The sequence below is a fragment of the Hippocampus comes genome, unplaced genomic scaffold, assembly GCF_001891065.2.
Source record: "Hippocampus comes isolate QL1 unplaced genomic scaffold, H_comes_QL1_v1.1 scaffold86, whole genome shotgun sequence".
Classification (NCBI taxonomy): Eukaryota; Metazoa; Chordata; class Actinopteri; order Syngnathiformes; family Syngnathidae; genus Hippocampus; species Hippocampus comes.
Window position 1 is genome coordinate 5,363,818 of NW_017805882.1, and position 12,701 is coordinate 5,376,518.

The 12,701-nt window shown below is 41.2% G+C and overlaps 2 protein-coding genes across 4 annotated transcripts in view; both read left to right on the plus strand.

Annotated features, from left to right (window-relative positions):
- The window catches only part of LOC109527458 (testis-expressed sequence 2 protein-like), a 22,571-nt gene extending 18,002 nt beyond the window's left edge, over positions 1–4,569 (plus strand). The window contains exons 9-13 of one of the 3 annotated variants that reach the window (XM_019889403.1): positions 769–886; positions 1,440–1,553; positions 2,802–3,011; positions 3,155–3,275; positions 4,418–4,569. In XM_019889403.1, coding sequence (XP_019744962.1) covers positions 769–886; positions 1,440–1,553; positions 2,802–3,011; positions 3,155–3,275; positions 4,418–4,561 — 707 coding nt within the window. In that variant the 3' untranslated portion in view covers positions 4,562–4,569. Of the gene's footprint in view, positions 1–768; positions 887–1,439; positions 1,778–2,801; positions 3,012–3,154; positions 3,276–4,417 lie in introns of those variants that run through there. The other 2 variants (XM_019889402.1, XM_019889400.1) reach the window with 2 other exon arrangements.
- A 2,114-nt stretch (positions 4,570–6,683) lies between these two features.
- Positions 6,684–12,701, plus strand: part of LOC109527267 (coiled-coil domain-containing protein 40-like) — an 18,667-nt gene continuing 12,649 nt past the window's right edge. The window contains exons 1-7 of the mRNA XM_019889070.1: positions 6,684–7,428; positions 7,518–7,611; positions 8,288–8,406; positions 8,687–8,770; positions 8,915–9,134; positions 10,446–10,603; positions 11,223–11,345. Of these exons, the coding sequence (XP_019744629.1) occupies positions 7,300–7,428; positions 7,518–7,611; positions 8,288–8,406; positions 8,687–8,770; positions 8,915–9,134; positions 10,446–10,603; positions 11,223–11,345 (927 nt within the window). The 5' untranslated portion in view covers positions 6,684–7,299. The remainder of the gene's footprint in view (positions 7,429–7,517; positions 7,612–8,287; positions 8,407–8,686; positions 8,771–8,914; positions 9,135–10,445; positions 10,604–11,222; positions 11,346–12,701) is intronic.

Sequence of the window (12,701 nt, forward strand, 5' to 3'; positions counted from 1 at the left end):
CAAACTTCGTCAGCGGATACAACTAAAGACGTTACGCGCTGGGGTACTTACTTTGGCTGAACCAAGCAACGAAATCTGCTCCACTGACGCCCCTCGCCGATAGACAGGTACACTCCGAGGTATATACTTTTTTATTCAAATATACGAGGATGATATTTTCAATTTTATTTGGTATGCATTTGTAGCAACAGCATGATAACATTTATTTGTTTTTATTTGCGTTTTATATTCATATTGATAATTCACGTTTTGTCTTGGATAATAAAGCACGGTTATGCATAATAAATTGTATGCATAATAAATATTCACTATCACTGTATGAGGTAAGAATCAACAGCTTTTTATCACATTTACACAACACTTTATGAATACAAGTCATGAACAAATCTTAAATATGGCAGGGGATGTGTTTACTTTTTTAGTTTTGATTTTGAGCAGCAAATTTGGAGTTACATATTGGTGCTCACCAGGAATGCATAGGCAAAATTGCACAAATTTCCACTTGAAAGAATAGTGGCGATCTTGGGATTTTTTTCTGTTCAATTTTCAAACTGTAAATTTAATAGACTTCATCTTCAGCATGTTTAGTGCCACTTTTGTAAGTAACCACGCCCCCGTCCAGGCCACGCCCCTTCCGCTTTTTTTCATCACTCGCCATTGCCATGTATGCAAAATTCAAGGCAGTTGATCGAAGCACTCTACATGTTGCCCTACAAATCAGCCCACTTTCAAAATTTTAGCCCTCTCGCTTTAACTTTTCCCCCACAGGTCTGTGGTTTGACTTGGACGTTTCCTACAGCGGTTCCTTCCTGATGACCCTTGAAACTAAGATGAACCTGATTCGCCTGGGCAAGGAAGGAGAAAGCCTCCGGTTCGGGGAAGATGGGTAAAGAATCCAAATGATAATCATCACTAATTGAAAAAAAGGGGCACTTGGTTGTTTCCATCTTCTGTTTTATGGGTTTCCCCCCTGCATATAATATATAACGCTACTCTTCGTTTTCAAAAATCACGTTTTGTCGAGTCAACTTCACCTGTTTTTCTTGATTTTTCTGACTTCTCTTCCTCCTTTCTACTTTCTTGGATTCTGCTTTTATGCTGCGGTTGTACGGATACATTTCTGTTGTTGGTAAGTGCTGATTGACCACATTCAACATTCTATGCCTGCCGAGTTTGAGATGTGGCATTTTATATCCATAAGTGGTAGTGAATTCCATATTATTCTCGAGAACCCCTTATGAGAAATGTAGAGCAATAATATGTCGAGTTAATCGACAACTATGTTATTAATATGCAATGTGCCTGTACATTTGGGGGGGGGGGGAAATCACATGGAGAAGTATGTTATGGGTTTGCCCAGACCATGTAGATGTGATACAGGATGTGAACAAGGGGGGCCCTGCAGTAATTCAATTGTATGTCTGTTGGTGTTGTGATAGATCCAGACCCCGAACTTACTGCCTGGCTGACAGTGATGAGGAGTCCTCCAGCGCAGGCTCATCGGATGAAGAAGATGCTACTGAGCAATCAAATGAAGTCCCTGGAGCAGAAGGGTGAGGAAGGGTCTCCAAATGTTATCATATGTGCTGCAACAAGCTTGTGTTGGGCACCTACTGATGTTTCCCAGAAGAGGAGATACCGTATTTTCCACACTAAAAGGTGGACTGGATTATGAGGCGCACCTTCAATAAATGTCCTATATTGCAATTGTTTTCATGTATTGGACGCATCGCACTATAAGACGCAATCTACAATGCATCCACTAGATGGAGCTACGCTCAAGGAAATGCCGACAGAACACGACAACCTGATTTGTATAGCGACGATCAGATGTCAGTAAAACTTATTTAATAAAGCAGCGACACAGTTCACTTCACCAACAGCAAGTTATAAAATGACTCATTAACGTTGAACTCTCTTACCGCCGCTCTATTTCCGTGTTCAACTGCGTAACAAATCGCCTTAAGTTTGAACTCTGCACTGTCAGCATGTCTCGAGCAAGGAGCCATTTTGGGGTCGAAATATTACAGTAATGACCATACAGAAGGCGCTTCGGATTTTAAGGCGCACTGTGAGCTTTAAAGAAAATGGATGGCTTTTCGGTGCGCCTTTTAGTGCGAAAAATACGGTACTCATTTTCCTATGTGTCACTGTACAGTGACCCATAGCTACTACATTGCTGAGTAATTTTGTATCGGCGACTCGCACAACAGCAGAACCAACGCATTTCCTTTTTTCTTTCAACTTGAGTGAATGCCACAGATTGTGGGCACCATGCTTCCCTCTGCTGATTAAGAAATTAAATACAAGGCGTCTGATTGCTTGTGAAGATTCAAATTCATCCAGGTCGTTTAATTCTTGGGCCTCATTATTAGATTGTCCTATGAGATTATCTTTATGTCTGTGGTGTGTGAAGTGTGGATTTGTCCCAATAATGAGGACAAAAGGAGTCAGTCAATTTTAAAAAAATGAACGTGTTCAGTATTTATGGCCAACAATTTCCATGTGTGGAGCGAAAAGCTGATGACTCTCGAGCTGTTTGACTCAGTGGATGAACAAGAAAAGTTGGAGTCAAGAAAAGAAAATCTGTCCTTGCGCAAAAGTATATTCCAAAACTCGCCCTTAGTTGCCGACATCGCCATTTTACAACGCTCCAGAAGGTCATGGCAGTGTGTGTCCGTCAGCATCACTTCTTCTTTGATTTTGAGTGACCAGGTATTATCACGCGTGATTTCTGTTTCTGTGGTCATTGGTGGTGTAAGTGGATGTGTGTGTGTGTGTGTGTGTGTGTGTGTGTGCGTGCGTGTGTGTGTGCGTGTGCGTGGCAAAATCATGCGCTTTGTCGACAAGATCACCAGGTCCAAATACTTCCAGAAAGCCACGGAAACAGAGTTCATCAAAAAGAAGATGGAGGAGGTATCCAACACCCCCCTCCTTCTAACGGTGGAGTTGCAAAAACTGCAAGGCACTCTTGCTGTCAATATACCTCCCCCGCCCACTGACAGGATATGGTATGTTGAAAGAGAGTTTCATCTTCATACCCTGTGAAATGAAAATCATGCACTTTTAACATCAAAAACTGCAGTGAATTAGCTGCCTTCTTGTTGTCGTAAATGTAAACTTTTAACCGAATGTTTGGGAAAATGTTTTTCAGGTATGGCTTTAGGAAGCCCCCGCACTTGGAATTGAAGGCACGACCTAAACTGGGAGAAAGAGAAGTGACTCTGGCTCATGTTACTGACTGGATCGAGAAAAAACTGGAGCAGGAGCTTCAGGTACTCATGCGCCGTTTATTGCATAGCATTTAGATTCCAAGTCACTCAATCTTAGAAAGACAAACATCTCTATGTGTTCAATTAATGATGTCGTGCTGATCAGTAGTTCAATTTTATGCACCATTTAAAAATTTAGTCGCAGTTTTAATCCTGTTTCAATCACGCTTGTTTTTGTTTGATGACAGTTAGTCAATCTCGTCCCATTTTTTATTTAGCCAAGTTTTCCTCGACTATAAGTTGAACATTTTTATCTTTATTTTACTCCCAAGAAAACGGAATTTTATTTGTCTCGTTGTAGTCAACAAAAACTCAACTCTCAACTCAACTGTATTTATAGAGCACTTTAAAACAGCCATCGCTGTATACAAAGTGTTGTACATGGAGCGAATATCATATATGCAACAATAAAACAAATTAATAACGAAGACAGTAGAAAGCACGAAACAGTAAAACTAAGATCAAGTTTGAGTCATGCTGAGTCAAATGTCAAAGAGTGAGTTTTGAGACGAGTTTTAAAGATGGTCAGCGAGAGGGCTTGCTGAATGTTCAGCGGGAGGTCATTCCAAAGAGAGGGACCAGCAACGGAAAAGGCCTCATCCCCTCTTTGCCTCCGCTTAGTTCTTGGTACTTCTAATAATGTCTGGTCCGCAGACCTGAGGCACCGGGCATGTGAATCACGCCTGAACTTCATCGAGAGAGTTGGTCATCAGTGCCAAGAAATCCTATGATTTTGGTCTCGTCTTTGCTCATGAACGAAAATGTCCATAGATTTTTAGCCCAGTCTTTATTTAATGAACGACATGTTCATCTCGTTTTCACTAGTCCACCAAATTGCATACTGATTTAGTCCCAGTTATCATTTCCCAGCTCTGTTCTGCATACGACAAAAATTGAAGTCTAGATGTGATTAGCTTTTCTTGGCTTACCTGATTGCTTGCCACAGAGATATTTTCAGAATTGTGACAGTTTAATCTTAGAACATTTTATTTTTATTTCCTTTGTTTCCAATTAGATTTTTTTCCCCCCAAATATGAATTGGAGGTAAAACAGATTCCTGGGATTCATTTTGTTTGTACATGAGTCGTAATGTGTAAACAATAACCAGTCAATGATCTCGTCACTCTTTATCTGCTTTTTTTCAGAAAATTTTTGTAATGCCAAACATGGACGATGTGTGGCTGACGATCATGCACTCAGCCATGGACCAACGAACTGCTGCTGGTACTTTGGCTTCTTCTGCAGCGGACCAACAGCCGTCCCACCCGGACAGCGACGGCACCAGCTAGCCACAAAACTAAAAATGACTAATGCTTTACAGTATCACCCAACCGATAGGAAACGTAAATGAACAAGATCGTTAACACAAATACTGTCACTAAAGAAGAATGTATGTGCTGCTCTGATATATCGCATTTGTCATGCTTGGAAGGATTTTCATGGAAGAAAAAAAGGTAATGGGTGATAGAATGGCTTGGTTTTAGCTCTTAGGGTGCGATGTCTGACCTCCTTATTGCGCTACAGATATAGATATATAGCATTCACCAGATGTCTTAAGGCCTTCAAAAAAAGAAGACGCTATTGAGGCCATAGAAAGTGAGCAGATAGCGTAGCGGGTTTTGAGGGGGCAACTAAAATGTAAAGCAGGGTTGTTGTTGATCAGGTGTTAACGAAAAGTATTTCTTTGTGCTGTGACTTCAACCTGAATGCCGCCTTACGCTTATGCCAATAACGCCCTTGATCCATGTCTGTCTGGGAATAATGCCCAAGGGCAGAAAATGAGAATTTACTGTGTACATTCCATACCTACAGGTGAACACAAGTGCAATGATCTAAAAATGCTGCGTCGACTAATGAATGATGTGGAAGAGGTGTAAAAGTCTACTGAGAAGTTTTTTGTTTAACACATCTATTGAAAGTACGTGTGGGTGGTTTTGCTTCTTTAATGATAAAATGAAGAGTGTAACTTTTTGATTGAGGTATGCAAATGACTGCACGAGGAAGTTTTCCTTTTGACGTTCTTGCGATAAAACTATGTACAGTGTGTCTCAATAATTATGTTGGCGTCATTATCTTTGCAATGTTTATATTTAACAAACATTGAAGGGTTTGAAGTAAATTGAGTTCAGCAACTGAAATGAAAGGCCAAGCTTGCAGAGGGCTCTCATTACCATTTGTAAACTCGTCCTGTAAGTACGACTGGTAGTCTGTTTGATGATGCAAAGGTACTCTTATCGCAAAAACTCACTTGCCAAGAATGTATAGGCTTGTAGGTTACTTTTTTGGGAGAAAAATTGATGTGTCATAATTTCCAACGTTAACCAAAGTCCTACCATTGGGCATAAAGTGCCAGACATCTCTGCTAAACGGTACACACGCATCCATTACAATAAATGTTATGTGTTAAGTTACAATTGCTACATCACATTTATCATTGTTTACAGGAATCCCCCCCATTATTGTAAGTATACGCCATGAGTCAATGTGATTGTTTACCCATATGCCTTAGTAGCAGCTTTTTGTCAAGTGTTTTTTACACGAAGTGACGGGTGGCTTCTGTTTTTGTCTACTTTGGAATGAATTGAATCACGATTTTGAGGGTATATGAAGATCGCGGCTATTTGTGTCTGAATTATTACTGACCTGTTAAAATGGATGTGCAATTTTTAAGGCCAAATTTAGTCATTGTGTATCTATCTTATTTATGGAGCAGAATAAATCTCAAATCGATGAAATCTTTTTTATTGGATCTAGTCTATTGTTTTTTTTTTTTGTTTTTGTTTTTTTGTCAACAAAAACTGCAAAACTTGCCTGCTTGGTTGAATTGCATTTGAGCCCTCACCCTGCTTTTTTGTGCGCTTCTGTCATGAATTCAAGTAATTTGGCAGGAGTCCAGGGGTGGTCTAGAGTACCCCAGAACTGGTCTGGCTCTGGGACAACAAAAGATGAATTTTGAATTTTTTTTGAAATCGGGTGTTTATGCAGATTTATTCATTCATTCATTTTCCGATCCGCTTATCCTCATGAGGGTTGCCGGGGGTGCTAGAGCCTATCCCAGCTGTCTTCGGGCAGTTGGCAGGGGACACCCTGAACAGGTTGCCAGCCAATCGCAGGGCACACAGAGATGAACAACCATCTGTGCTCACACTCACACCTAGGGACAATTTAGAGTGGTCAATCAGCCTGCCATGCATGTTTTTGCAATGTGGGAGGAAACCGGAGTACCCGGAGAAAAACCCACGCAGGCCCAGGGAGAACATGCAAACTCCACACAGGGAGCCCGGAGCGGGGATTGAACCCAAGACCTCTGCACTCTGAGATCGACGCACTGGACCACCTGGCCGCCTTATGCAGATTTAAATTTAACTTAATTTTCTTCACCGGACTTTTTTTTCTGGATACAATCTTGATGCCTGATACAGTTCGCATTCTCCCAATAGGTGAATGTGTTCGCTGACAACAGAGAGATTATTTGATAGTATTATTTCAAATCCAAATCACGGGTGCGACTATATATATGCATTATTTGTTTCGCTTTTATTTTGAAGGTGGCGAAAGCATAGCATACCAAGCATAACACAATACAAAATCGGAACAATCGTGGTGGCGGCTGGCTTGACTTCGTTTTTCCGTGTGGACTATGGAGGCAGATTTTTTAATTGTGTTAAAACACAGCTCCGTATGACATTAGATTTGGTCTTCCTCCAGCGGAAGTTTAGGGTTGCCAAGCAACCCTTTGTGGTCCGCGGCAATGCTCTGGAAGTGCAACGCTCGTGAGTCTTTTGGGTAAATCGTCAATTAATACTAAATACACGCGTCGGTGTGTTCAACGCTGGACAAAATTTTGCGTCAGGTAACAACCTACTACCTGCTTTAATTAAAACGATGTTAAGTAGTTTTGTTCATAGTTTCTCAAATTGCACTTGTTAGTTTTACGAGCCGGTCGTTATTTATTTTTCCGCGTCAAATGAATGATTGCATGTTATCGTACCTAATGTTGTGGTTTTATTGCTAACTATCAGTCTGGATGGAGAGAGCCGAAGAGCAATTCGCAGTCGGGGAGGGGTGGGTGGAGGCAGAAGAGAAGCATAACGAGCTGCTTGTTGACAGTGAACAAGAGGAGGCCGACGTTGTAGCAAATATGTCTCCTTCACGGGTAAATGTGTAGAGCCGACAACCAGTTTGAAGACTATGTATTCAATTTCAATAATTCCATTCAAATCACTGTCATTGTTCTCACATCAGCCAGGATCAGAACCTGTTGATGTGGGCCAACAGTCTCAGGCCGACAACACTGGTGCTGATGGAGACACTGCTGCAACTGGACTTACTGGTCTTGGTCTGTCTTGTATCTCATGTACTGTATTCTAAGATTTATTGCAAAGAAAAACAATGTAGTATAAAAACGACAAATTCCATAAAGATCTAGTGCAGTGTTTCTTAACCTTCTGAGAGGTACTGAACCCAACCAGTTATTATGCACATTCACTGAACCCTTCATTAGTGAAAAATAAATACATATTTTTTTTACAAATTCAAGATATGGAAAAAAAACGCATTTATTAAAAACAGAAAAAAGTAAATAAAAATTCATGATATAGGTATACTTTTTCTTTTTTTAATTGTGATAGTACGTCAGTCACACGTTGACTACTAAGCGAACAAAATTTCCCACAGCACCGATTGGACAAGCAATGCAATGTGATCATCTGCAGACAGTGCTGGCCAAGCAGACGTGTCATTACTAATTGACATCTTGAGTCGGGTCTGTCTTACCCTTGATGGCAGAGGCTCCGTCAAACCCCTGAAACCGATTCACCGAACCCCTAGGGTTCGATCAAACCCAGGTTAAGACTCACTGATCTAGTGTGAGCTACTTTAAAATGGAGCATGGTATACAGGCATACTAATTTAGTATTACTAATAAGCATAATTGAATTTTGCATAACTATTCATGACAGTCTTTTATTTTTTTTTTTTTAAATGTGGTATTATGACATTTTTCTGTTTTTCAGAACAGGACAATACTTCCCGGGTTGGGTCACCAAGCCACTTTGTAAACTCATCAGAGGACATGGACGAAGAACCACTGATGGAGGAAGAAGTTGAACTGATTGTTCTTGATTCTGAACATGTCTGTAGTACCTTCAATATTTCTGAAAATACTGTATATTCATTTCATTGTAGATGTCATTTAAAATCCAATTCTGTCCAATTGAAATTTAGAGATGTATGGTGGTTGTACATTCTGGAAAACAAAAAAAAACATGTTGACGCTCTGGTGCTGTGTTTTCCAAATATGTGTAGTTAAATGTTGCTGTTTAGAAATCACTGCTCTCAAGAGACAAGTTTGCTCCTGGATTTTTTGCAAATGTGAACAGAATGATTCAGATTTCATGTTTATATGTTGATAGCCTCTGGTTGCAAAGAAGCAAGCTGCGCTGAAGAATCAACTAATCAAGGAGCTGGAGAGGCTCACACTGGATCTAAGGGAAGAGGTTAGATTAGCTTGATTTTTCATGGGGACGCACAAAGAAGTGTGTGCTTCACATGCACTTACTGTTAACATTTCCCTGATCACTCATTTTATATTTATAGGCTTTTGTGTGTGTGCGTGTGTGTGCTTTCTGCTACTTGTGCAGTTGGGAATTGAGAAGGCAGAGGCGAGCCAAACAGAAGAAATATACGTGCAGTTGTTCAGGGAACAGGAGAGGCTCAAACGACTCCAGACAAGACTAGATGGCCAACAGCAGACCAAGATCTTGGCTGAAGGCAAACATCGACAGGTGCAAGAGGAACTTGAGGTGGTTAGATCTAGCCAGTCCAGCACTACCAGCCAGCGCAACAAGGAGAGGGCCAATGGTGAGATGCTCGGATCACTCTGAGATTTATTTTCCTCATGACTTTTGATAAACCCTGATCTCATCTTGCATGGAGTTGTTTTGATGTACAATATTCATCACTATATTGAAGTAGAGGTGCTTGGAGTGCTTACTTGCAAATGGCCTTGGAGTATTTTTGGAAGGACTGGCAAGTGTCTCATGGTTTCCCCACTTAGAATGGTTTACCTGTTCAATCTGCGCTCCCTGAATCGACAACAGTCGAAAAAGCTGCAATGTATGCTCTGTCTCGATCTAAACAAAGTGTACATACTTGGGCTGCAACGAAAGATTAATTAATAATTCAATAATAATAATTGATAACACAGTGGTACTTCTACTTACGAACGTCTCTTCATACGAAATTTTCAAGTTACGAAACACCTTGACAGGAAAATATTGCCTATTGTTACGAAATAAATTTCAAGACACAAAAGGTAAAAACACAGTGTGGGCTGCTACTCGCAGCTCCGAGTTTCCTGAACGCAACATAGCTGATCTGCCATCGGCTATTACCGAGGATCATCCTGGCATCCCATCGGCTAAGAGGGACAATGCAATGCAGTGTCCTCATCGTTCGCCCCTCGGGCCATGAGACTTTCCGATAGTTCTACGTTTGTTTGTTTGTTTGTTTGAGACTTTCCGCTAGTTCTACGTAAACGTGAATCACCCAGAAAAAGTGTTCACCACTCGGACGATCGCTCACGATGCTGATGTTTGCCTTAGACATTCAAAGGATTGTTAAACGCCTTGGATCAGTTCTTTACAAAACGCCAGTCAAAAACCACTCCTGAGAGAGAGCATGGACTAAAAAGGACAAAAAAAACAATGACGACGCAGTTAAAAGGTAAATAACCATCATTTTTATTCTTTACTCTATTCTTTGTTTTTTACATTATGCACAACTATCATTTATTGTGAAATAATCTAATTGTAACATGTATTTGTTACATATTTTTATGCATTTCTATTCTTTAGAAAACATTTACCGGTATGTCTGAATTTTCAGGGGGCTTGGAACGGATTAGGGCATTTACATGGAAATCGCGTCTCTACTTACAAAATGTTCCAGTAAAAAATGTCTTCCAGAACCAATTATTTTTGTAAGTAGAGGTACCACTGTAATAATAATTCTTAAAAAACAATTAATTTTTTTTCCATTTTAAAAAAACAACAAGATTTTAACCCAGAATCTTTGTTATGAAACAAACTTTCTAACCAGCCAGTCACCGTGCTGCCAATGTACAAATCACCTTACCGGTATTTTAAAAACATGGCTTTTTCTTATCCATAGTATCCAACCTACAAACAGAACTGGACAAACTGAACTCACACCTCAACTTCACACAAGAAGTCAGTGAAGATCTGCATTCTAATGTCAAAGCCATGAAGAATGTCACTCGCAAAACAGCAGCTACGAAGTCCCAAGTCGAAGAGCAAAAACTCAAACAGGTGAACAGGTTTAAACACAATATACAGTGCCGTGAAAAAGTATTTTCCTGATTTCTGTGTTCTTTACATATTTATTACTCACAAAGATTTCAGTTCATCAAACCAATTTTAATATCAAACAAAGACAACCAATGATGATTTCATTTACCAACGGGGAATAAAAATTAAAACCTATCTGGCTCTATGTGGAAAAATTAATTGCCCCCCTTGTTAAATCACAAAGTAACTGTGACTAACGACAGTTTTGGGAAAGCTGAGTTCAATTTCACTGAGTTTGGCACCCTAGCACCACATTTGTTGAATCAAGAAATCACCTCAATAGAATCTGTCAGACAAAGTGAAGGAGGCTACAAGATCTCAAGAAACAAACACATCATGCCACGGTCTGAAGAAATTCAAGAAGAAATTAGAAAAAAAAGTTCTTAAATCTTAACAGTTTGGAAAAGGCTTCAAAGTCATCTCCAAGACTCTGGGGCTTGAGCAAACTACTGTCAGAGCCGTTATCTACAAATGGATGAAACTGGGAACAGTGGCAACATGACTATTTCACAGCACTATGTAGAATCCATTGCAACCATGATCAGTGTTGACTGATTTACTTTTATGACTGCACCAACAGGACATGTATGTGGAGCACCTCACAAAGGGCTTGGAGCGAGTGACACAACAGAAGGATATGTATGAGGTCCAGACCAAAGCCCAGGCAGAGACAACGGCGGCAACCAAGGAGGCTCTTTCTGAAGTACGTACAGCACAACATACTGACAGTTGTGGACTGTGAAGGAAATGCATTCTCCCCAAGTTGCAGTGAAAACAAACATTATTCTTTGTTGAGACATTAGAGACCTTTGTCTACAGCAGGGGTGGCCAACCAGTCAGAGACGAAGACCCAATTTTTTTTACTGTGTTACTCCAAAGAGCCACATCATACCCTTTCTCGTGCGCGCTCGCACACACACACACACACACACACACACACACACACCCTTTTTGGCCCAAAGATCGACTTTTGAAGCGATTAACTTCCCACGATCGACCCGATTGCGAATGTGCAAGCATACGTACACACCCACACACACACACGCGCACACACGCGCACACACGCGCTCGCATGCACGCAGGTGCCCACCCGTGCACTCGCGTACGAATGCACGCACGCCACGAAGAGCAACAGTCCGAAAGGGCCGAAAATGAACGAAAGCGAAAGACAAAAACAAAAAAATCTTTATTTCCCACCCATTTCCTCCTCCCACCCCTTGCGGTCGTCTTGGGACCAGTTCACAGGCTCCCGGTCGATTGCGATCGACGTATTGGGCACCGCTGCCTGAAAATCAGAGGTAATTCAATGACTAGCTTAGCGCTTAGCGCCGTTGTTTGCGCATGAGCGGTGATGCAGTCATCTGATTGGTTGCCCTCTATGTCAATCAAGTAACGGGATTGATGATAGTCTGACGTAGTACGTTCTGTGTATTTAGCGCCTTGGTTTGAATGGCATCGCCACTGCCGAGGCATTCTCGACGCTTGTCGCGTGAAAGCCCGGGAGCCGCATTGAACCAGTCAAAGAGCCGCATGCGGCTCGCGAGCCGTGGGTTGGCCACCACTGGTCTATAGTGTTCCCTCACTTATCGCGGTTTATGGGGACCAAGAAAGTAAGTGAAAAACCGCGAAGGAGGGTTGCTCCGCCCTAGGAATTTTTTTGTAAGTGTATGTGGGTACCAGCATGTTTAAAATATGTAAACAGGATTTATACTTGACATATTTGAGACAAAGACAACAACAGTACACGTATTCATTGAAATCTTCGATTATAACACCTTATACAGTAATTAATATTCGTCAGCATTGCCTACTGAGGGAGAGACGAAGACACTTGTGTTAGTCTCACTTTACACTCTGACGGTGTGGCCGCCGTTAGCCTCCAGCTAGCTACTGACCAGCTATCCCCGTGCAGCCGATGTGTTTATGATAAGACAATTAATCGGTAGTGATGAGAAGGAGGCGAAGAGGGACCTGCTGCTTGTTTCGGACAAGCCCAATCAGTCTCTCTCTCTCTCTCTCTCTCTCTCTCTCTCTCTCTATCCCCAACAGAAAAGCACAG